Here is a 25,543-nt window from a genome sequence, read left to right as displayed (position 1 = left end):
AGTCAGATAGTGATTAGGTATTCCAAAGGCATGCTTGTTTAGCCATTTCCCTGTGTGAGAGGATTAGCTATGATTGAATTAGAAAGTGAAAGAGAGAACAGAGATAGGTATTTATATTATTTGATGGTAACTCTAGCTATCAGCAGTAAGGTTATACCTCTGACAAAATGTCTGTGGGTTGCTACATTTGTTTTGCTTGCCTGTGATTTCAAGATGGAGTGAGAGTCATTATGGAGTGAAAATCAGTATAATTTTTTTTTTTAAAGCTTTTATTAAGGAGAGCTGTATAATTACTTCAGCCATCGCAATACACTGTAGGACTCGTAGGCATTCTCACTCTTAATCAGACTGTAGATGTACATTTGTAAATGTATTAGATCTTATCAGGAACACTGTGCCAATCACAGGAGGCTGCGAAGGGTAGCACAGCTCATAATAATGTCTGGAACAGTGAAAATGGAATGGCATCAAACACATGGAAACCATTGACATGGATGGTTATCTGACTTTTAAACTGACTTGGGTGTTTCTAGACTGCAGATATTTGGGTTGATCTGTTTATTGTGTTAACCTGTTTGCAAGTCAGTTATTTCTAAATCAGAGGCTGATGATTCCAGCTGTAAGGTATAGTAATACATGTTATTAACACAGCATGTTCCTGCCTCTGTAAATTATAGTTATTAATCCATGTGTTCAAGGCTTTTGGGCTGTTTGCTCACCTCTTACTCCTTATGTCTGTCCTCTCTCCATCTCCCTATCTCTCTCTCCATCACTCTCCCATCCCCTATTGCTCTCCCATCCCCTATTGCTCTCCCTTCCCCACAAGCATTTCACGGTAAAGTCTACAGCAGTTGTATAAAATTTGATTTGATTTGGCCTGGTGTAAACCTGGACCCCCTCCTCTCCACAGCGGAGAGCACCTGTTCCCCAGATCAGTTCCAGTGCAAGGCCTCCATGCACTGCATCTCCAAGCTGTGGGTATGTGATGAGGACCCGGACTGCACAGACGGGTCAGACGAGGCTAATTGTGGTGAGTGGGGGAGCGTTAAAATCATAAATCAAACCAGTGCTATAGTTTTATTGCTCCTTGGTTGAAATTGTGATTAGGAAATGAATTAATTGTACGCATGGGTTCATTCTAATCTGCTCTGTACTGATTGAGTTGAAGCAGCCATAAAGACTGGTAGTTTATCAGCACTGGATGTCAGACTGTTCAGTAGTGTGTATGGCACCAAAACAGCAGACATCACATTGGATAGTTAGCGCATTATAGTCTTTAGTGTTTTGACTCCCACAAATAGTTTAGAGTATTATTTTCAGGGTATTTTTAGTGGTAGAGATACTTTCCAACCTCATGCAACTATCTTTCCCACCGGTCATGACTTGAAACTGTGAAGCTAGGAAGTCACAGAGCTGTGTTGTTCTACTTTTAAGTCAACTTCTTCCTCTGGATTAGGCTTTCAATGATTTTTAGCTCTGCTCACATCTAGAAGAAAGAGATCAAGGTTCCACATGAAATTCCTTCTTGGGCCTTTGTGCAGTTAGAAAGTGTTCTGTCTTTTAAGGCTGTTTTCATCTTCATCTCAGTCCAATGGTTATTTGAGTGGATAGATAGGCTGCCATAATCTTTGGGAAATTCGATCAGCTCAAGATCAATTGTTTCTTCACTCAAAGTATTGGTTGTTTTGTTTGATACTAACTCTTCTGATGTTCAAAACAAGCTATAAGCTACTAATTGCCGCTAACTAAAGAGATCTCTTTTAGAAGTTGTAACATTTTAATTAATTTCCTAAATGCTGTTCAGTTAACAATTGAGTGCGATATGGAGGATAATTAGGATAGTGAAATCATACTCCTAAACCATTGTCCTTGAGATGTTTTTAAATCTCATTCTTCCATTACTAGTTCTCTTTACCTGTTCTTTCTTTGTTAATTGGCTCAACCAATTGACTCAATTGGACAATCTGAGACAAAAATAACTTCAAAGGTTTTGAGCGAGTGTGTGTGTGTGTCAGGGTTTCCGTCAGGTCAAATGACCGGGAAGATTTTAATTTATCGGGCATTTTAAGAAATGTACCGGTCATCCATATGCATTGGGTGCATAACCCATTAGGGTGTTCACCCCATGCAGCCAGTGCTATCAAACAATGAGGGACATTTACGTGTCCTTAAAAATAGCCTAGAACAAATGACAAAAACACTGTTGCTTGTGTTTCGATGTGTAGCATTAGAAAACTTTATAGCCTATTGGTTTATTGGTTTTTGCTTTCCTAAAATAATAATTGTCCACCTCATGGTTCAGCTGTCGGGGAATTGAGCACTAAATACATCAGGGCATTGCATGCATAGGCCTATACTGTTGGCTTAGGCGTCCACTGTATGATATTAATATAAATTGAAGAGAAGCTTAGGCATAGTCCCAGAGAGAGAGAGAGAGAGGCCTATATGGCCAACGACATGCTACTACACCAACGTATATTTCATTATCCTTGTCAGATAGGCTAGCCTACTGCCTCTGCTATAAAGATATAGGCTTACAGGAGGAAGCTTATTCATTCATTTTCAATAAGAATATTTTTTATGAAGACAAGCATCACTTCAAGTTTATCTTTCGAAGTCAGTTGGAGCACCTTCGTACCATAGGCCTGCAGTATAATGGGCTAATAACCACACCACACCAAACCACAAAAGTTTCTAAACTTTAATTAGGCTAATATCAAAAGTAAGTTAAGCCATTATTTATAGAGAAAATATGAGTAGGATATTATATTGCGGCTAACACGACAATACAGTTGGAACTTAATTTGGTCAAAGAAAATGGCTCAGAATGAAACAAAACACTTGAGAACTGGTTTAAAACTTCACAAACGTTTTGAACAGGCTGTATTGCAGCAATTACTAAGAAAGGCTAGTGCCTACCATACCCAACAAATGTACAGCAATAGGCTAATGATATGTACAGTATTTTACAGAATAACAACCTATCCCTCAACATAACCAAGACTAAGGAGATGATTGTGGACTACAGGAAAAGGAGCACCGAGCACGTTCCCATTCTCATCGATGGGGCTGTAGTGGAGCAGGTTGAGAGCTTCAAATTCCTTGGTGTCCACATCAACAACAAACTAGATTGGTCCAAACACACCAAGACAGTCGTGAAGAGGGCACAACAAAGCCTATTCCCCCTCAGGAAACTAAAAAGATTTGGCATGGGTCCTGAGATCCTCAAAAGGTTCTACAGCTGCAACATCGAGAGCATCCTGACTGGTTGCATCACTGCAATTGCTCGGTCTCTGACCGCAAGGCACTTCAGAGGGTAGTGCGTATGGCCCAGTACATCACTGTGGCAAAGCTGCCTGCGATCCAGGACCTCTATACCAGGCAGTGTTAGAGGAAGGCCTTAAAAATTTGCAAAGACCCCAGCCACCCCAGTCATAGACTGTTCTCTCTGCTACCGCATGGCAAGCAGTACCGGAGTGCCAAGTCTAGAACAAAAAGGCTTCTCAACAGTTTCTACCCCCAAGCCATAAGACTCCTGAACAGGTAACCAAATGGTTACCCGGACAATTTGCATAGTGTCCCACCCCCCAACCCCTCTTTTATGCTTCTGCTACTCTCTGTTCATCATATATGCATAGTCACTTTAACGATACCTACAAGAACATACTACCTCAATAAGCCTGACTAACCAGTGTCTGTATATAGCTTTGCTACTATTTTTTTCAAATGTATTTTTACTGTTTTATTTCTTTACTTCCCCACACACACACACACATACCTTTTTTTCCCGCACCATTGGTTAGAGCCTGTAAGTAAGCATTTCACTGTAACGTCATCATCTTTGAAACCTGTTGTATTCGGCGCACGTGACAAATCAACTTTGATTTGATTTAACCTACTTATATCTTAAACTAAATATGGAGCACACTATTAAAGAGAGAGATCAAACTTAATTTAGCCGCCGAAAATGTCTCAACAGAATAAACCAAAACACGTTTAGCATATTTAAAGAACTGGTTTGGATTAATAAATATGCCTACAGTAATAACAATGATATACAGTAATAATTATGATAAAATGATTATAAATAAGAGAAGAAGAAAAAAAACAGTTCCAAAGTTGCCTCTTACCTGAATAGGGAGTTGCACAGTGGCCTGCATTTGGACGCGCTAACATTCTTCCCATTTACGTCCGCTACAATATTAAAAACTTGTCCATGAGGAGGACATTCTCCTGGTAGGCTTTTCACTATAGGCATACTTTCTAACTTTCATTTTACTTCAATGAAATAGGCCTCCATCTTCGCTATCACCAGTATCCCAAGGCTTCTCTCTCTCTCTCCTCAGTATCAGGCGCATAAGGCCAAGGACTGAGAGAATGGTGCTGGAGCACGAAATTAGGATGAATGATATGTAGCCCCGGACAATTTGGCCAGCTACAATTGTATTTATTGGCTTTTAATTCATCCGTTAGCCGGGAAACCCTGGTGTGTCTGGTGGGTGTTATCAGCATGCCAATCTCAACAGAAATTCATTTGAGTGACATCTGAAAAAGCTATCATCAGGATGTTTTATAATGGCATGTCACTTCCCTGCAGCTCCCTCCTTACATTGATTTCCCTGTGATTGTTATCTATGCTTCTGAGTTGCTGTTACTCTTCATCAAGTGGCATTTTTTTCAAGATATTTCAGTACACTCAGACACAAATCGATCCTGTGCCAAAGTTGAAAAAGTGCTCAAAAGTAAATAAAGAACAGGTGTACTACTCAAAATAGTCATATATTTTCAAAGATGATGATATATTTGAACTGACATTTGATTGTGTGTGTGCGTGTGTGCGTGTGTGCGTGCGTGCTAAGACTAAGAAATTGTTTCTTATAATGTGGGCTGGGCACCAATTTGAGTATGACACTGAAATAATAATAATACAATATATACAGTACCAGTCAAAAGTTTGGACACACCTACTCATTCCAGGGTGTTTTCTTTTTACTATTTCCTACATTGTAGGATAATAGTGAAGACATCAAAACTATGAAATAACACATACTATATGGAATCACGTAGTAACCAAAAAAGTGTTTAACAAATCAAAATATATTCTATATTTGAGATTCTTAAAAGTAGCCACCCTTTGCCTTGATGACATTCTCTCAACCAGCTTCACCTGGAATGCTTTTCCAACAGTTTTGAAGGAGTTTCCATATATGCTGAGCACTTGTTGGCTGCATTTCCTTCAGTCTGTGGTTCAACTCATCCCGAACCATCTCAATTGGGTTGACGTTGGGTGATTCATCTGATGCAGCACTCCATCACTCTCCTTCTTGGTCAAATAGCCCTTACACAGCCTGGAGGTGTGTTTGGTCATTGTTCTGTTGAAAACAAATCATAGTCTCACTTAGCGCAAACCAGATGGGATGGCGTATCAATGCAAAATACTGTGGTATCCATGCTGGTTAAATGTGCCTTGAATTCTAAATAAATCACGACAGTGTCAACAAAGCACCCCCACACCATCACACCACCTCCTTCATAATTCACGGTGGGAACTACTGATGCGGAGATAAGCTGTACACCTACTCTGCGTCTCACAAAGACACGGCAGATGGAACCAAAAAGCTCAAATTTGGACTCATCAGACCAAAGGACAGATTTCCACCGTTCTATGTCCATTGCTCGTGTTTCTTGGCCCAAGCAAGTCTCTTCTTATTATTGGTGTCCTTTAGTAGTGTTTTCTTTGCCGGAATTTGACCTTGAAGGCCTGATTCACGCAGTCTCCTCTGTACAGTTGATGTTGAGATGTCTACTACTTGAACTCTGTGAAGCATTTATTTGGGCTGCAATTTCGGAGACTGGTAACTCTAATGAACTTATCCTCTGGAAAAGGTAACTCTTGGTCTTCCTTTCCTGTGAAGGTCCTCATGAGAGCAAGTTTCATCATAACGCTTGATGGTTTTTGCGACTGCACTTGAAGAAACTTTAAAAGTTCTTGAAATTTTCCACATTGGCCTTCATGTCTTAAAGTAATGATGGACTGTCGTTTCTCTTTGCTTATTTAAGCTGTTCTTAACTTGGTCTTTTACCAAATAGGGCTGTCTTCTGTACACCACCGCTACCTTGTCACAACACAACTCAAACACATTAAGAAGGAAAGAAATTACATAAATTATCCTTTAACAAAGCACACCTGTTAATTTAAATGCATTCCAGGCGACTACCACATGAAGCTGGTTGAGAGTGCCAAGAGTGTGCAAAACTATGATCAAGGCAAAGGGTGGCTACTTTGAAGAATCTCAAATACAAAATATATTTTGATTTGGTTGACACTTTTTTGGTTGCTGCATGATTCCATATGTGTTATTTCATACTTTTGATGTCTTCACTATTGTTCTACAATGTGGAAAATAGTACAAAATAAAATAAAGAAAAGCCCTGAATGAGTAGGTGTGTTCAAACTTTTGACTCGTGCTGTATATCATATAAAGACTGACAGCATCCTGCCACACCTGTCACCATCTCCTTCTGATACCTAACCCTCTACGTGAGTATTGTTATACTGTTCCCTAACTACTTATGTATAAATGTAGTTAAAAAAGAGACTTGGCTGTGACTTTGAAAGCCATTATGTGGAATTTAGATATACATATTTTTTATATACATATAAGTTTGAAAGGTGTTTTTTGTCTCCTGGTTTTAGGAAACAGAACCCTCTGTATCACCTTTTGAGATGAATACATTACATGTATATTTATAACATAGCAAAAAATGTAGGCAATTAAGATAAAATCAAATGCATTTATATAGCCCTTCTTACATCAGCTGATACAGAACCCCAGACTAAAACCCCAAACAGCAAGCAATGCAGGTATAGAAGCACGGTGGCTAGGAAAAACTCCCTAGAAAGGCCAAAACCTAGGAACAAACCTAGAGAGGAACCAGGCTATGAGGGGTGGCCAGTCCTCTTCTGGCTGTGCCGGGTGGAGATTTTAACAGAACATGGCCAAGATGTTCAAATGTTCATAAATGACCAGCATGGTCAAATAATAATCACAGTAGTTGTCGAGGGTGCAGCAAGTCAGCACCTCAGGAGTAAATGTCAGTTAGCTTTTCATAGCCGATCATTCAGAGTATCTCTACCGCTCCTGTTGTCTCTAGAGAGTTGAAAACAGCAGGTCTGGGACAGGTAGCACGGCCGGTGAACAGGTCAGGGTTCCATAGCCGCGGGCAGAACAGTTGATACTGGAGCAGCAGCACGGCCAGGTGTACTGGGGACAGCAAGGAGTCATCATGCCAGGTATTATACCCTTCCGGCACCAACAGAGATGGCCGCCTCACTTCGCGTTCCTAGGTAGTCCTGAGGCATGTTCCTAAGGCTCAGGTCCTCCGAGAGAGAGACAGAAAGAGAGAATTAGAGCGAGCATACTTAAATTCACACAGGACACCGGATAAGACAGGAGAAGTCACTCAGATAACAAACTGACCCTAGCCCCCGACACAAACTACTGCAGCATACATACTGGATGCTGAGACAGGAGGGGTCAGGAGACACTGTGGCCCCATCTGATGATACCCCCGGACAGTGCCAAACAGGAAGGATATAACCCCACCCACTTTGCCAAAGCACACCACTAGAGGGATATCTTCAACCACCAACTTACCATCCTGAAACAAGGCAGAGTATAGCCCACAAAGATCTCCGCCACGGCACAACCCAAGGGGGGGCGCCAACCCAGACAGGAAGATCACGTCAGTGACTCAACCCACTCAAGTGACGCACCCCTCCTAGGGACGGCATGAAATAGCACCAGTAAGCCAGTGACTCAGCCCCTGTAATAGGGTTAGAGGCAGAGAATCCCAGTGGAGAGAGGGGAACGGCCAGGCAGAGACAGCAAGGGCGGTTCGTTGCTCCAGAGCCTTTTCGTTCACCTTCACACTCCTGGGCCAGACTACACTCAAATCATATGATCCACTGAAGAGATGAGTCTTCAGTAAAGACAAAGGTTGAGACCGAGTCTGCGTCTCTCACATGGGTAGGCAGACCATTCCATAAAAATGGAGCTCTATAGAAGAAGGCCCTGCCTCCAGCAGTTTGCTTAGAAATTCTAGGGACAATTAGGAGGCCTGCGTCTTGTGACCATAGCGTACGTGTAGGTATGTACGGCAGGACCAAATCAGAAAGATAGGTAGGAGCAATCCCATGTAATGCTTTGTAGGTTAGCAGTAAAACCTTGAAATCAGCCCTTACCTTAACAGGATGCCAGTGTAGGGAGGCTAGCACTGGAGTAATATGGTCAAATTATTTGGTTCTTGTCAGGATTCCTTGCAGCCGTATTTAGCACTAACTGAAGTGTATTTAGCCATCCACTTCCTTATGTCTGAAACACAGGTTTCTAGCGAGGGCAATTTTGGGGCTTCAACATGTTTCATTGAAATGTACAGATGTGTGTCATCTGCATAGCAGTGAAAGTTAACATTATGTTTTCGAATGACATCCCTAAGAGGTGAAATATATAGTGAAAACAATAGTGGTCCTAAAACGGAACCTTGAGGAACACCGAAATTGAGAGTTGATTTGTCAGAGGACAAACCATTCACAGAGACAAACTGATATCTTTCCGACAGATAATATCTAAACCAGGCCAGAACTTGTCGGTGTAGACCAATTTGGGTTTTCAATCTCTCCAAAAGAATGTGGTGATCGATGGTATCAAAAGCAGCACTAAGGTCTAAGAGCACAGATGCAGAGCCTCGGTCTGACACCATTAAAAGGTCATTTACCACCTTCACAAGTGCAGTCTCAGTGCTATGATGGGGTGTAAAACAAGACTGGAGCATTTCGTATACATTGTTTGTCTTCAGGAGGGCAGTGAGTTGCTGCGCAACAGCTTTTTCTAAATTTGAGAGGAATGGAGGATTCGATATAGGCCGATAGTTTTTAATATTTTCAAGGTCAAGGTTTGGCTTTTTCAAGAGAGGCTTTATTACTGCCACTTTGAGTTGAGTTTGGTACACATCCGGTAGATAGAGAGCCGTTTATTATGTTCAACATAGGAGGGCCAAGCACAGGAAGCAGCTCTTTCAGTAGTTTCGTTGGAATAGGGTATGCAGCTTGAAGGATTAGAGGCCATAATTATTTTCATCATCAGGTCAGTGAGCTATTGGATGACATAATCAAAAATGACCTCACTCTTATTGTCACGTTCGTCATAACGAGGAGACCAAGGCGCAGCGTGATATGAATACATTCTTCTTTATTAAACTAAGAACACTAACAAAATAACAAAACGAACGTGAAGCTATATAACACGAGAGTGCTGACATGCAACTACACATAGACAATAACCCACAAAACCAAACTGGAAAATGGCAACCTAAATAGGATCCCCAATCAGAGACAACGATAAACAGCTGCCTCTGATTGGGAACCAATTCAGGCCACCATAGACCTACATTTACTTAGAAATACCAAAACTCCATAGATGTACAAAAACCCTAGACAAGACAGAAACACACATTCCACCCTCGTCACACCCTGACCTAACCAAAACAATAAAGAAAACAAAGATAACTAAGGTCAGGACGTGACACTTATTTTAGTTTCTGCCTTAGTCTCACAGGGAGGGAGGTAACACTATCTCTATCACCAATCTTAGGAAGACATCATTTTATCAACAAAAAAAATGCAAATATTTTGTGGGGTCTTAAGGAAAGGTGTTTAATATTGCAAAGTTGTTGTCATAGATTCTGTTAGGAGATCTAAGCCATTGGCAGCACAGTCAGGTATTTCATCTTAAACTGTGTTAGTGTCTCTCGAGTACGAGGGATGTTTTGAACTTGGTGTCAGCCTTGCACTACGAGGAAACCCTGAGGAAATGATGATTACACATAGAAATATGATAGCTCCACCATTAATATTCATGCTCTTTGAAGACATTTGCATCTGTCGGTTTGTTTGTTTCCTGATGTAAAAAAGATGAAAAGACCTGCGGACCTCATGAATTCCGCTGTGAAAATAACAACTGCATCCCGGACCACTGGAGGTGTGACAGCCAGAACGACTGTGGAGACAACTCAGATGAGCAGAACTGCAGTGAGTACACCTATGTCTGCTGCTCTACTTTCTTAGCTCCCTCCTAGCTTTTAGCAACTTATATATGCTCTTGACGTCGTACAGGCCAACTGGGGTTTGTACGGTCATGAAAATCATGGAAAAGTAGTATAGTATTTTCAAATAGTATTTTCCAGGCCTGGAAAAGTTTTGGAAAATGATCAATTTGACCAAATTTGAAGGATTTTATGAAAATTCCTTTTATAATTTCTGTTAATGTAATTTATTTAGCCACAGTTATAAATAAAAAGTTTTATCAATCAGCCAGGATCTGAATGACACTCTTGCGCGGCTCTGTTTGCGTGCGTCACCTGCATGTGTGCAAGACAAGTGGGCCATTGCTAAAGGACAGAGAGACAGTTGGACATTGCAGCAGCAAGTAGGCCTAGCCTATCAAATATGATAGAGAACAGACTAATAACTAGGTAGCCAATTCAAAACATATATTTTAGCCTCTAGTTAACTAGCTATTGTTAGCATGTATTCATGTTTTTGTTATGTGCCAAAAAACTTTCCATCGACACTCGTGAATAAGGCCATACATACAGTTGAAGTCAGAAGTTTACATACACCTTAGCCAAATACATTTAAACTCATATTTTCACAATTCCTGACATTTAATCCTAGTAACAATGCCCTGTCTTAGGTCAGTTACTATTGTGTACCATTGTTTGTACCGATGAACGTGGTACCTTCAGGCATTTGGAAATTACTCCCAAGGATGAACCAGACTACAAGTTTTTCTCAGGTCTTGGCTGATTTCTTTAGATTTTCCCATGATGTCAAGCAAAGAGGCACCGACTTTGAAGGTGGGCCTTGAAATGCATCCACAGGTACACCTCCAATTGACTCAAATTATGTCAATTAGCCTATCAGAAGCTTCTAAAGCCATGACATAATTTTCTGGAATTTTCCAAGCTGTTTAAAGGCACAGTCAAATTAGTGTATGTAAACTTCTGACCCACTGGAATTGTGATACAGTGAATTATAAGTGAAATAATCTGTCTGTAAACAATTGTTGGAAAAATGACTTGTGTCATGCACAAAGTAGATGTCCTAACCGACTTGCCAAAACTATAGTTTGTTAACAAGAAATTTGTGGATTGGTTGAAAAACGAGTTTTAATGACTCCAACCTAAGTGGATGTAAACTTCCGACTTCAACTGTATATGCCTTTTTTAAATTATTCATATGATTAATTTGAAACAAATATTTTGACGAAACAAACGATTCACTTTGTCATTGTATTAGTTGGGAATCAGTTCAAACGTGGTGAATCAATTTGTGAATCGCAAACAGTAATTTTAGGATAATTGTTTTGATGTAGCCTTTCTTTTGGATTATGTGTCTTCAACACTTGTTTTGCAGATACTGCCAGTTGATTTAGGAATCCAATGTATGGGACATTGCAACTCAATAGATTCTAGTCAGCCTGAAAAGTAAACTCTTCTAAGGTAGCTAGCTAAGATAAATATGACTAAACTAGAAAAGGTACATTTCCTGAAGACGATTTATGGGCTCGCTTTAGCTGAATGAAGAGATTTGTAGTCTATCAAAGCCATTTGATCTTTGATAGTGAGCTAATTATTGGTGTAGTTGGTAAGCGGCTTCACTGCAAGTATATTGTATGTTTCGGATATTCAAGTAAAAAAATTAACTAATTATTTCAAAAGGCATAACACGTATTTGGTTACAATGTTACACATCCAGGAGAGCTTAATGGGTGTGCAGGCCTTTATTCCATTCGTCATGTAACAAACCACATTTTAGAAATGAGCTGCTCAACCGGACCATGATTAACTGGCTCTGTGTTTGAGCAGGGCTTGATCAAAAGCCTGCACACCCAGTAGCTCTCCAGACTGAGAGTTGACCACATGTGTTTTGTACAGTTACCTGACAGGTGTTTTACTTTGTGGGGGTTAAGTGCCTTGCACAATAACAGGAGGTGGTACATGGGATCAGAGAGCAGCCTACCAGTGTCAATACCACATTACGCTTATTTTTGTATACGTACATAGACGCCACCAATTGTTGGTCATGGAAATATGGTTAAAAGTCATGGAGAAGTCATGGAGAAGTCATGTGTATGCACCTGCGCAGCTCCATTGGTATTTTGGGACTGTTTAAGGATGAACTGTGTTACTCTGTTTTTCCCTCTTGCTTTGTGTCTTTGTATACTGTACCATTCCTCTGCTAAACTTTGTAAAGTGTTCCCACAATCAAAGTTAAGCAGCTGGCAGCTCAGTGGAGCGCTGTACCTAGCTGTTTATAACTTGGCTATGCCCTCTGAGCATGTTCCCGCTCCAACCTCTTTGGATCTGAAAGAAAGTCAGAGCTCCAGAGAATCCTCCGCTTTGATACCGTCTCTCCTCTGTAATTTTCCCAAGCTCACTTTTTTTTGTTTACATATTCATCACCAACTGCTGGAATAAAGTTTATGTTTACTTATGAAAGGTCTTTGTTAACCCAGTTAGTCCATATCTCATCTCTGCACTATGTACGTGTGCGTGCACACAAGCATCCATGTGTGTATTTGCATTTTATGCTGAGTATGCATCGTTCATTTGATTTATTATATGCTTATTCCCCTTACCTATTGATGTCACTTAAAATGCAAATAAAGCCCAGTCGAGTGTTGGATGGTAAAGAATTAAGCAGGTGTGCCAGCTAGGCTAGCAGACAGCAGAGAGAGAGAGGCTGCAAATCACAATCTGCTGAAGACTGCAGGCTCTGCTGGGATCTTTCCTCTAACTGCAGCTCATAACACTCCCTATAGTCTGTTAACAGTCCATGATAACAGATCAGCTCATAAACACAACTACCTTCACTCCCTACAGTCAGTTAACAGTCCACGATAACAAGGGGATAAGGGGAAAAACCCCAGCACTGGAATTTGATGCTGCTTAAATATGGCATAATGTTGTCCTCAGAGACCTAGACATACAGTGTACCTTAATGTGCATAGTGGAGGTTGCCAGATAGTAGGTCTCAGGAGTATATTGTCTCCCTAAGCTGTCACTATAGCTATGAATGTATTAACATCTTGAAAGCCACTGGCATGCCAACTATCAAGTCCAACAAACGTCTGACAAGCCACCAGATGGTTTATACAGTAGGCCTACTGCCAGATGATTAGCATGCAATGCTAAAGAGATATCTCCTGTAAAAGGGGTCTAGGGGATTCTCTTCTCTTATGTCACCTCTTATAAAGACCGATGTGTGTATTTTCTTAGAGGTTGGTTGCTTTTCCAAGACTATTGTATATGTATAAAACTGTATATAACCTAGACTATAACTATAAATAGTCTATAACAGACACCACTTGCTAGGGAGTGCGAGAGCCTTGTAAAAAATTATAGAGATCCAGGTAACATTTAACAATTCTAATTATCGGTAGGTGGTAGAGCGTATCGTTTTTTGGGGCCAGCTCCTACTTCATTTCTATTGCGGCTCCTCCTTCATTTCTATTTCAAGTGTGGTAATGTCCTTGTTCTCCCCTTGACTCAGAGCCATTGACCTGTAACCACAAGGACTTTGCCTGTGCTAACGGGGACTGCATCTCGGCTCGATTCCGCTGCGATGGAGACTATGATTGCCATGATAATTCAGACGAGGTCAGTGATCCCTGTTGTCATTTAACAGCAGCCTTTAAATAGCATGTTATAGCCTGTAAACTGTGTGAATCACAACCACGTGTCTGTCCATTCTTGAATAATCTGATTTGAGTGAATTGACCCTACCCCCATGTTTATTTCTTTATTTTTGAGGGCTAAACATCAATGTATGTTTTAGTTTCTTCTGAACGGCAGGATTATTGAATTGAAAATGCAACAACGGGCTTGATGATTTAATAGCATTATGAAATCCAAATTGTTAAATATTAAATTTATTGGAACGCATGAGAGAATAGCCTACTAAGGCTGACAATGTCCTAATAGAGAGACATTTTATGTTTCTGCTCTTATGCAAATGTATAAATAATTATGCAAACTGGTTCACTAACTCAAAATACTGCTTTAACTAGCCTTCCATAGGAGTTGTGGACCTGTTTTGCAGAATGTGAATTTTTTTTAACGCGTGAGCTATTCATGAAAAATGAGACGATCCTTAGAAAATATTCATATCTCCATTGTGGAATGGCTAATTCAAGGTGAAAGGCACGGAATTACCCATTTATTATGCCTTGTAATTTATTGCTCTGTTAAATACCTCCACAGCAATTACAGTATATAGTATGAATAATCCCCTCTATGTGCAACCTCTGTTAATCCATTATTGTGTGTGTGGTCCCAATGCTGTCTTTCTGGGTCAAACTGTATATTTAGTTCACAGAGTAAGTAAACATTTGTCAGCGATGCATGGTTTCTCTTGTAAACAACTACTTTTCTTGCCTCCCCCCACATTTCTTACCAAAAACCTAATAAACTGGCAATGAACACTCACTGTAAAGAGTTAACATAGTCTATGAATGTGTTATGTATGGGTAATGAATGTGCTATGAAGTCCTTATGTACTGTAGGTACCCTTCAAATAAAGTATTACCTGATGTTCCTACTGTATAAGAATAATAACATCTGTGGTGTTCTTATGAGCCTTGTGTAAATGTCCGCTTCTTGTTCTGTATATCTCTCTATAGAAGGGCTGTGAGGCTCGGTGTGCTGAGGACCAGTTTCAGTGTCTCAATAACCTCTGCATCTCCCTCAAGTGGCTCTGTGATGGCCAGGAGGACTGCAAGACAGGAGAGGACGAGAGAAACTGCCAGGGAACAGGTACAGTATACAAGAAAGACTAGAGGTCGGAAGGGAACGTTTCCCCAAAACTTTCTTAATGTGAAATTTAAGTAGTTGTTTAAAAGCTGAGAATCACTGCAGAGCTCCTGTGGTAGTGTTGTAGTTGATATTATTTGGTTAAAAAACAGAACAAAGATAGTTTTTCTGGACTTTTTAATGGGGTGTAGAGTAAGATGAGGAAATGTTGGTGTGGAGGGGGTTGCTTGACCCTTTACGATAGCTACAAGGTACTAGCAGGAGAAATGCCAAGGCTACTTTCTATGTGACATGTAATGTACATTTTGTATTTATTTGTTTTTATTTGACCTTTTTTTAACTAGGCAAGTCAGTTAAGAGCAAATTATTATTTACAATGATGGCCTAGGAACAGTGGGTTAACTGCCTTGTTCAGGGGCAGAACGACTGATTTTTACCTTGTCAGCGCGGGGAATCGATCCAGCAATCTTTGAGTTACTGGCCCAACACTAGGCTACCTGCCACCGCAGGTAGCTACTGCATCAGTACGCCATGTGTTTTACCGACAGTAAGTGGATTGATATTGGCTCATTCCCATTCTAACAGAAAATGCCTTGTATTCTACTGAAGTGCAGCCACTACAGTACAGTAGCTAGCCAGTGTAACCTCATCCGGAGCCCCAGTGGTGATGATTGTGTGGGTGTGTTTCAGACCACTTAATTCAGCAGCAGGCAGCACACAGCATGCCCTAGCCTGAGGGAAGACATCATATTTAGACCTAGTATCTGTCCAATGTCCAGCACTGCTGGTTTGGAAAGAAAAGTTTTTTTTTTTACACTAGGCTAACATATAGCATGCAACCTTCTTTATGAGTGTACAGAGCAGGTACAAACCAGCCCCACTTATGCTGTGAATGATGGCTGTTGTATTATTATTTGGTAGAGTGTGTACACTCATAAAGCTCTATGTCTCTGATCTTTTGTATTTCCAGTGCTCCCCTCCTGCTCCTTAAATGAGTATGTGTGTGCCAGTGGAGGGTGTGTGTCGGCCAGTCTGAGATGTGATGGACAGGACAACTGTCTGGATGGGTCAGATGAGGTGGGTGTGCCTCTGCTTGGTACTCATCTATATCAATCAATCTGTACTTACTTACTGCACATTTTTTGTTTATTTACAAAAAAGTTACAGTAAGTAATGCCCAGTGCAGTAACAAAAGTGATTTTCTTGTGTTTCATATATATTTCCACACTATGAGGTTGGAATAATGCTGTGAAATTGTGAAAATAATTATAATGCCCTTTTAATGTAAGACCATTATGAAAAGGCCACCTGAAACTTCAGCCTGTTTTAGTGGGATAGAGTTTTTGCCTGACTGACATCAGCAGGCGGTACATTAGTTAATAGACCAATAAGAAAGGTTTAGAACTCTCTATCTGCCAATAAGAGCTAGTTTCAATTTTCCCCTCCCCACTCAAACAACTCCCAGACAGTCCGAGCAAAATTCTTGCATGAGAAATTGCTCTTTGCTAAGAATACATTTTTGTTTCTTTTTAACTATTTTAATTGAAAACAATCACAGTAAGGTACTTAATTGTTAACCACAAATTAGTTGATATTGAGATAAAAATTACTGCTTTGGACCTTTAATACGGCAAAGATTATATATACCTATTTGTACGGATGGTCCCTACATATTTTGGTGTCCAGTGTAAGGTCTCGTCTGTGTTTGACATCTAATGTCAATAATCTAATAATGCTGTTATGTGTTGCCAGGCGGGCTGCGTGAAGGAGTGCAAGGAAGACGAGTTCCTGTGTCTGAACCATGCCCACTGTATCCCACGGAGATGGCGCTGTGACGACATCTTTGACTGTGTGGACCATAGCGACGAGGAGAACTGCAGTCAAGGTACAACAGGGCTGGACATACTCACTAAACATGCCAGTGTGCTAGAAAACTATTGGTTTTCTATACAGGTCCATCTTAATTGTCTTAATACACAGGCAACATGTCCTACTACAGTAGAGACATGCATTTCAGGTGTTACACACACACACACACACACACACACACACACACACACACACACACACACACACACACACACACACACACACACACACACACACACACACAGTGAGGAAGGCACAAGCTGAAACATATGCAGCCACTGAATGTTCTAGCAGGACATGTTACCTGTATAAGAAATGTAACAAATATTAAATTGCAAATGGGGACAGAGTTGAGCATGTTCACTGGAACACACTAACACAGAACACATGCCTGCCAATATGGTACACACATTATATGTTCTTCCTTCTTAGCTTAGGTATAATCAATTGCAGCCCGCCTAGTTTTCACAGTGCAATGAATGTCACGATCAGTGGGGGGTTTGAACTCACACATGGCTAGTAGCGTAGCAACCACCGCTCTAGCCATGTGTTTGTTGTGAAAGGTGTACAACACAATAGTCCTATTCTGGCCAAGCAAAGGTCATTTCTCTAACAAGAACATTATTTCATTCAGACACTATACTGCTAGCACAATGCTGTTGAATATGAAGTTTTGAAGGAAATTGAAAAGACGACCTTGTGAAAGAAAGAAAGCCCATGGGCAGTGCTGCTCACCTTCAGTCTGTAATTGCAGGCATCTTCTTCTGCCGTCCCGATGAGTTCATTTGCAACAACACCTTGTGCAAGCTCCACGCATGGGTGTGTGATGGCAAGGACGACTGTGGAGACAACTCAGACGAGGACACAGAGATGTGTGGTGGGTTGAAATAACGTCTCTCACTTAGATGTTTTCTCAAAGGTGTTTGATGGATATTTTATTAGCTATTACTTACATATTTCATGTAAGGTAATATTCATGGTTGAAAGAGTTTCTTAAAGAAAATGAATGTCTTTTTTTATGAAGGAGTTGATAAAACTCTGATGAATGGACTAGAATTGAATTTATTGAATGGAGTAGAGTGGACTGTGTTGAATTAACTAAAGTTTATTTGACTGTCTGGAATACTTGTGTGTTTCTTCTCCCCTCCAGCCAAACTTCCTTGTCCTCCTACACGGCCACACCGATGTAGAAATGACCGTGTGTGTCTGCGCCCTGACCAAGTGTGTAACAAGGTGGATGACTGTGGGGATAACTCGGACGAGAAGGAATGTGGTGCGTTTATACCAGTTCAAACATTACATTTTTCTTCATCAAGAATGTTGAACTAAGGAGGTTGATTTTATTTATTCCTAATTACATCAAAAACGTTGTATTAGTCAAGTTCCTTTAATATCCCTAGAAACTCAAAGCCACATCATTCTTCTTCTTGGCTACTATCAGCATTTTTATAAAGCTATCTCAAAACACCAACCGTGCTTTCATGCAAATTAATTTATTCTCTGTTGCCGATGCGGTCTTTCTATCCGATGTGTGTTTGGGTCCTGTGTGTGTCCCAAAACAGAGGTGGTGTCTGGCCGACCCAGGCCATGTGGGAAGGCAGAGTTCACCTGCAGTACCCAGCGCTGCATCCCAGCCCAGCTGCAGTGTGACCTCTTCAATGACTGTGGGGACGGGGGCTCGGACGAGCAGGACTGCAAGGCCTGTGCGTGTGTGTCACACAGATCCATATCCTGCTGTTTAGATGGAAGTAATAAATGTCACTAGGAAGGAACTGAATGTGTGAGATAATCTAGGGCTCCTCTGCTAGATCCAAGGGTTAAATGATGTCAGAATATTTATGGTAGTAACATATTTGCTGTGTGTGTTTCTGTCCGGTGAAAGTTGTTCTCTTAGCTTCCACACATCAATGAAGCAACTTTTTGCAAGCATGTACAATGTTTAGGAATGTGTTTTCATGTGCAATCAAAGTGTTGTTTTCAATTGTAGTTTCCCATGGAGACGTATGTGGAAAGAAGTCGAACCCATGTGGGGAGGATGCAATTTGCAATCAGACAAACACAAGTTCAATATGTCATTGTAAATCTGGCTTTAGGAGAAATCTAAAGACTGGCCAGTGTGAAGGTAGCGTATGACCTCTTTCTCCTCACTGTTCAATCGGACAGAATGTTTAATGTAATAATGGAATTATAAAATGTAACTAATGTGGTTAGATATCATGTACATAATACAGCTGTGGATGATGAACAATATACATAACATGGCTTTCCAAGTAGGTGTTTATAGCGTTTATAGTAGCTGACTGGAATGTCCACCAGTGCTGTTGCCAGATAATTGAATGCTCATTTCTCTACCATAAGCCACCAATCTTGAAATGTATATATTGTTTTTACCCAACTAGAATATACAATAGATATCCTCACAGCTTGGTAACTGACTGATTTTTCTTTTTTCTCCTCAGAAATCAATGAGTGTCTTGGGTTTGACATGTGTGCTCACTATTGTACAAACACTAAAGGATCCTACAAGTGTACTTGTGACAGGAATTTTAAGGAAATCAATGGAAACTGTATAGTAAAAGGTATGGACCATTTTATTACTGTACTGTATGTGCTAACTGAAGACAATTGAACTATCATAGACCATGATGTGTATCTTATACTATGATTGTTTCAATAGAGATGTTATTTGTTGCTAAATAAATTAAAACTTCAGTATAAACTTAAGTATAGTATGTATTTCTATAAAATACAACATTTTATTGAATATTGTATACCCTTTATTTGAATTGAATAGTTTTATTCAATAGCTATTAAGGTAACACTGTACTCCCATACAGTACTGTACCCTTAGCACTCTTGTAAATATACTGTCATAGTATTCAGATTTGGTATTTTTGGTATTTTATTAGGATGAACTTTACATTAAGATGGCAGGATTGTATAAGTAACACTGAATGCATACAAAACCAGCCATTTAAACATTTCAGGAGTATAATAGAGGAGTCTGCATCTGTTTCTGATGTGACCAATAAGGATTATATTAATAATGGATTAATAATATTCCACAACTTTCTACTAAAGTGTTAATGTTACGGGTGTATACCCCACTGTGATACACTGCGTTGTGATACATATTCATCTATCCCACTATTCCTACTGATTGGCACCATGGGTAGTAGTAATAATAAATGACTGGTCTTGTTGCTATGTGATTATGTATTATTATCCTGATAATAAAGGAACATGTCGGTTTCCTGGACACAGATTAAGCCTAGTTCTGGAATAAAAAGCACTTTCAATGGAGATTCTCTATTGGACTTGCCTTTTGGTCCAGGACTAGGCTTAATCTGTGTCCAGGAAACTACCCCATAATGTTTATATATGAATAATGACTTGATTACATATATTAGAGGATACTTTGCTTCTGTAAATGGAATTATGCTGTAAAATTGTTGTTTAAAACCCCAAATGGAATTGAGCCACTTTTCATTTTCTTTGCATATTAATAACTCAACAACGGGCAGGACCAGAAGATCGAGTGCTCTACATAGCTAATGACACTGAAATCCGAAGTTTTGTGTATCCATTTAACCAGAGCCATGGACACAAATTCCTCACTCGCATCGAGGACAATGCCCGCATTATTGGGATGGATGCTCTGTTACACCAACAAAAGTTTATCTGGGCTACACAGTTTAACCCTGGTGGACTTTTTTACAAAGAAATCCTAGACAAGAGTCAAAGTAAAACTAATGTTGGAAACATAGTAAGTATCTCCAAAGGTGTGGTTGGAAAGTCTACTTTACTTTTTAATGTGTTATTGAATGTACGATTTGTACATTAAATATCCATATGCTGATATTGACAGGGTATCTACAGTATTAAGTAGCCCATTACAAGATATGCATGATTCTTTCTTTTCTAAAGCCATTGAAGCTACATTATGTCTTGGTTATTGCATTTGAGGACAATGAATTATAGAATGATTATAGCAATGAGAGCTTGAACACAGCAGTGAGCGCTTGAAGATTAAATGTATAACTCATACAGTCACATATCTTATTAATGTGTGTGAGCAAGAGAACAGAACATTAGCAAGGTGCCACGCTTTTTCCAGTTATTGTTTGACCTAAAGTAAGGAATGTCTCGGATGTAATGAATGTCTCGGATGTAGATATGCATACTGACAAAGTCGGAGAAAGCTAGCACAATGCTTTTAAATAAATTACACACATCTTTCAATGTCATTTGAAGATACTCTTATTCTAAGACCATGATGTACATTGTTCTAAAGTTTGAGTCACTGTTGTCACATTGGGAACATGGCATAAAGTATTATGGGATCACACGTAAGACTTCTTACACATTTAGCATAGACTACTAAACCTTTACTAGAATCAAGTATTGCATTAGACATACCTGTATCACGTTTGATAGTGGTCAGAATAGTGAGTGCATCTAAAGAAACCAATGGACAACAGTTTTAAGAAAATTCTTCACATCTGAATGTTAGAAGTTTCAAGTTCATTTGCCATGTGTAATACAAATACCTTGGAAGTCTTCGTCATTTTCACGATTTCAGGTTTACGAGCTCTCATTTTCCTTGCAGTGTTCAGACTTCCGTAGACCAAGGGATGTGTCTGCTGACTGGATTACAGGAAATATCTATTGGACAGACCACTCTCGGATGCACTGGTTCAGCTATTACACAGCCCACTGGACTAAGCTCAGATACTCTATAAATGTGGGCCAGCTCAGAGGGCCAAATTGCACCCGTCTGATAACTGACATTGCAGGAGAGCCGTACGCCATTGCTGTCAACCCAACCCGAGGGTAAGGGCATTCTTTTCAGACCATGTCAAATTTCATCATTATGTTTTCACTTTATACTTTTTTGCTTTTGGCAGTGCAATTTTTAAAGATCCATCTAAGATTGTATCCAAGATTTGTTTTCTTACTGATTTTTTTAAAGCTTTAAGTATAGACAAGGATTTCAGGGATTCTTTAAGTATAGACAGTGATGTGTTTAATCCCGTTATCCATGAAGACCAGGGGCCTCATTATCAAAGGTGCTTTTTATCCTGCAAAATTTGGCAAGAATTTTATTTATTTTCCAGCAGCAGACCCACCTAATTTTCACTTGAAAAATAGTTGTGTTTAATAGGCTAAATTGCACATTCCGTTAACATCTGACTCCAGAGTGATCAGTTCTTGCAATTTGTAGTCTATGACATTTCAGATTTAGATATAATAATTTTTCACATAGTAGTTTGGATGTAGTGAGATGCTTAAAAGTAACTTTAGTTAAGTAAACTATGTTTTCCTAAGGGTAGCTTCCAGTGTGAAGTAATCGGTAGCTTTATTATATTATCAGAGTAGCTTCCCCAACACTGACCATGCGTACGCACAACTTCTAGAAGGTTGATCAACGGTATTGCAAGCAAATATGCTTATTGTTTGGTGGGGGAAATGGGAGGTGTTTGATGCACAGGAATTATAATAAAAATATATAGGCCTAATGATTAAACAGATGCATTTGCCATTGGTAAGGAGATTGCATAGCAGCATGTTGTCTAATATATTTGTATTTCACTTTTATTAAATAGGCCTAATTCATAATCACATTGCAGGACATGTCTCTCTCCTTTTCTGACATAACTGGTTTAAATTATTCCCACTACACAACAAATAGTAGGCCACCATTTATCAATCGCTCATTCAATAGCCAAGCATGCTGGAAATTAAATAGACCGGTAGCATTGATAGTAGACCTAATCCTATGTGACAGTATGGGTTGGTTCCAGTATTGCTGTGCGATTAGGAGCGTAACATCATAGCCTAACCTATTTAATTTCAGAGCCTATATCAAGGCAGAAGATAGAGACACAATCATGTATTGATAAACAAAATATTGAACATCGTGTCTTTTGCATGGAATTGTGGGCTGTAGCTCTTAAATGGTTCTAAAGGACAATCAATCTTCCAGAATGTGCAGCCAGTGTTTGGCACTTACTAGGCAGCATGCATTTTTAGTTTGGAAAAGTCACTGCAGCATTCTTCCCAAACAGAAATGTCATAATTGCACTTTCTTTTAGGAATTATCATGGCCTAGTTCAACATCTCCAAATTTTACAGCAAATGAGGGAGGACATTTTTATTACCATAAAAGGTGAATGGGGGGCATTTTCCAGGCAGCGCTCGATCACGGCCACACAAATATAATATGTCTCTGATTCATCAATTAAATATGTACAGTACCAGTCAAATGTTTGAACACGCCTTCTCATTCAAGGGCTTTTCTTTCTTTTTTTTCTTTTTTTTTGTTGTAGAATAATAGTGAAGACATCAAAACCAATAACACATATGGAATCATGTACTAACCCAATTGAGATGGTTCGGGATGAGTTGGACCGCAGAGTGACGGAAAAGCAGCCAACAAGGGCTCAGTATATGTGAGAACTATTTAGGACTGTTGGAAAAGCATTCCAGGTGAAGCTGGTTAGGAGAGTGCAAAGCTGTCATCAAGGCAAAGGGTGGCTACTTTGAAAAATCTGAAATATAAAATAAATTTGGATTTGTTTAACACTTTTTGGGTTACTACATGATTCCATATGTGTTATTTCATAGTTTTGATGCATTCACTATTATTCTACAATGTAGAGAATAGTAAAAATTAAGAAAAACTATGTTATGGACATCTAACAGGAAATGCTTATCTTTGCATCTTCTACAGGATGATGTACTGGACAGTAATAGGTGATCATTCTCATATTGAGGAGTCGGCTATGGATGGGTCCATGCGTAGGATCCTCTTGGAGAAGAACCTCAGGAGACCAACAGGTATCTATCTACAGGACACGATCATATTAATCTGCAAGTCCATACTTATCTTTTCATTGAGGTGGGATGTTGTAGACTAGCCTAGTCCCAGATCTGTTTGTGCAGTCTTGGCAATGACAACGACCATAGGAGTTGGCAAGACAGTACAAACCGATCTGGGACCAGGCTAGTTGTAGACTAGAGGATAGATATGTTTGAAAATAAGGCCATGGAAAAAAAGTAAATGAATGTGTCTGACACACCAAACCTGTTGTGATGGTCCTGGGGGAGACACTTAGTGCTGATCTACTTTTTAAAAGATGGTTTGGCCTCCTTTAATGCAAGGGACCCATGCACTGTCTCTGCCAAGGTAGAGGGAATTTATCATCTGTGGAAAAACACACACCCATTTAATCGCCATGACAACTTGGGTCATTTATCCAGTCAAACACATGATAGAAAATCATTTTATAAAAAGGGAAATGTAGGGCATAACACCAAAAGTCTGTCATCAAAAGAAAATACAAATATACTGGTATACTGTATATGTCCTGTAGTATGATTTAACGTTAATGACTTTCGGACGAATGCGTAGAAAGTGAGATACCTTACGGAGATAAATAAAATAACTGTCTATTTATGCAGTCTATCCACAGCCTAACGCTGTTTAGAACCTGAGGGCTGTTGGAATGAAGGCGTCCATATTGATCTTTACACAATTCATAAGCAAAATAAATCTCTTCCTCTCATCCTCCCCAGGTCTGGCCATCGATTACTTTAACCAACGTTTGTACTGGGCTGATCCTGAGCTCTCCGAGATAGGCAGTGTGAGATTGGATGGGTCGGACCCTCTGGTGGCAATCAGGGACAGACATGGTAACACCACCACTGAGAACAAAACAAAGATTGACTATCCAAGCACATACTAGCTACTGATGTGATCATTTGTTTAATTTCCTCTACATTTTATCAAAAGATTGCTACAATAATAGTGTGTGTGTGTGTGTGTGCACGCCTGCGTGTGCGTGTGTGTGGCTATTGCAAGCTGTTAAACAATCGGTGTAGTATAGTACTACACACAGATTAGGTTTCCTACTAATTACTAGTACTGTCCTGGGATTTACAAACCCTCATTAAAACTACAACACAGTGTTCATGGTCATATGCTTCTTTTCAACCTGCCTTTATTCTGTTTCCACGGCTGTGTTTCCAGGAATATCCCAGCCATACAGGATTGACATATTTGAAGACTACATCTACGGAACTGGGCTAAAACACGAGGTCTTCAAAGTTCACAAGTATGGAAAACAGCCTGTGGAGTTTCTCCACTTGGGTCTCGAGAAAACGACCAATGTCATGATCTCCCACCGATACAAGCAGCAAGATGGTAAATAAATCAAGTCTACTGATTTTCAGTGGGTATTTTAATGAATACAAGTGCTAATGAGGGTCATGGGTAATACAGGGAAATGATCAGGGTTGAGTAATGTGGATATTGATAATAGCAGCTGAACGGCCTTCTAGTGTAGATGCCAGCGTAACAAACATGATGTTACAGTAACAAACAAGACGACAATGTAGCGTTGATATTCTAGATGGTTATGTGGGTCTAACTCCTGAATGGAAGAGTGTATCGTGGTCTTGAGCTAGTTTTTCATTTTCTCAAGTGTGGGACATGAGAGTCATCTCATTTCCCATGATAGGACCAATATATTTCACGTTCTCTGCTTCTCTACTTGGTTGCTATTTAATTATCTGTGTATTGTTCATGTTTATGGAGCATCGGACATATCCGTCTTGGCTTGGGGTTTTCTTCAGTAAAGGGCAGCTGAACCGTTCTCCAAAGACTCAGTCCAGCCATGTAGCCTACTCTTTGGGCAGTAACATTTACTGCACATCTTGCAGAACAGAAAGACCATGAGTGTTGGTTTGTAGTCTTCAGCGAAACACACTGACACCCTCTTCTTTCGCTAGCTTTGAT

At 39.9% G+C, this 25,543-nt stretch overlaps 1 protein-coding gene across 1 annotated transcript in view; it reads left to right on the top strand.

Annotated features, from left to right (window-relative positions):
* Positions 1 to 25,543, top strand: part of lrp1bb (low density lipoprotein receptor-related protein 1Bb) — a 410,377-nt gene that overhangs the window by 368,342 nt on the left and 16,492 nt on the right. Inside the window, exons 66-81 of the mRNA XM_035749708.2 lie at positions 911 to 1,030; positions 9,974 to 10,090; positions 13,616 to 13,722; positions 14,745 to 14,877; positions 15,845 to 15,951; positions 16,627 to 16,759; positions 17,498 to 17,620; positions 17,894 to 18,016; positions 18,306 to 18,446; positions 18,731 to 18,865; positions 19,203 to 19,322; positions 20,268 to 20,509; positions 21,353 to 21,576; positions 23,477 to 23,583; positions 24,322 to 24,438; positions 24,776 to 24,949. Coding sequence (XP_035605601.1) covers positions 911 to 1,030; positions 9,974 to 10,090; positions 13,616 to 13,722; positions 14,745 to 14,877; positions 15,845 to 15,951; positions 16,627 to 16,759; positions 17,498 to 17,620; positions 17,894 to 18,016; positions 18,306 to 18,446; positions 18,731 to 18,865; positions 19,203 to 19,322; positions 20,268 to 20,509; positions 21,353 to 21,576; positions 23,477 to 23,583; positions 24,322 to 24,438; positions 24,776 to 24,949 — 2,223 coding nt within the window. The remainder of the gene's footprint in view (positions 1 to 910; positions 1,031 to 9,973; positions 10,091 to 13,615; positions 13,723 to 14,744; positions 14,878 to 15,844; positions 15,952 to 16,626; positions 16,760 to 17,497; positions 17,621 to 17,893; positions 18,017 to 18,305; positions 18,447 to 18,730; positions 18,866 to 19,202; positions 19,323 to 20,267; positions 20,510 to 21,352; positions 21,577 to 23,476; positions 23,584 to 24,321; positions 24,439 to 24,775; positions 24,950 to 25,543) is intronic.

Source organism: Oncorhynchus keta, chromosome 34, assembly GCF_023373465.1.
Source record: "Oncorhynchus keta strain PuntledgeMale-10-30-2019 chromosome 34, Oket_V2, whole genome shotgun sequence".
Classification (NCBI taxonomy): Eukaryota; Metazoa; Chordata; class Actinopteri; order Salmoniformes; family Salmonidae; genus Oncorhynchus; species Oncorhynchus keta.
This window is presented reverse-complemented; position numbering and strand designations above follow the sequence as displayed.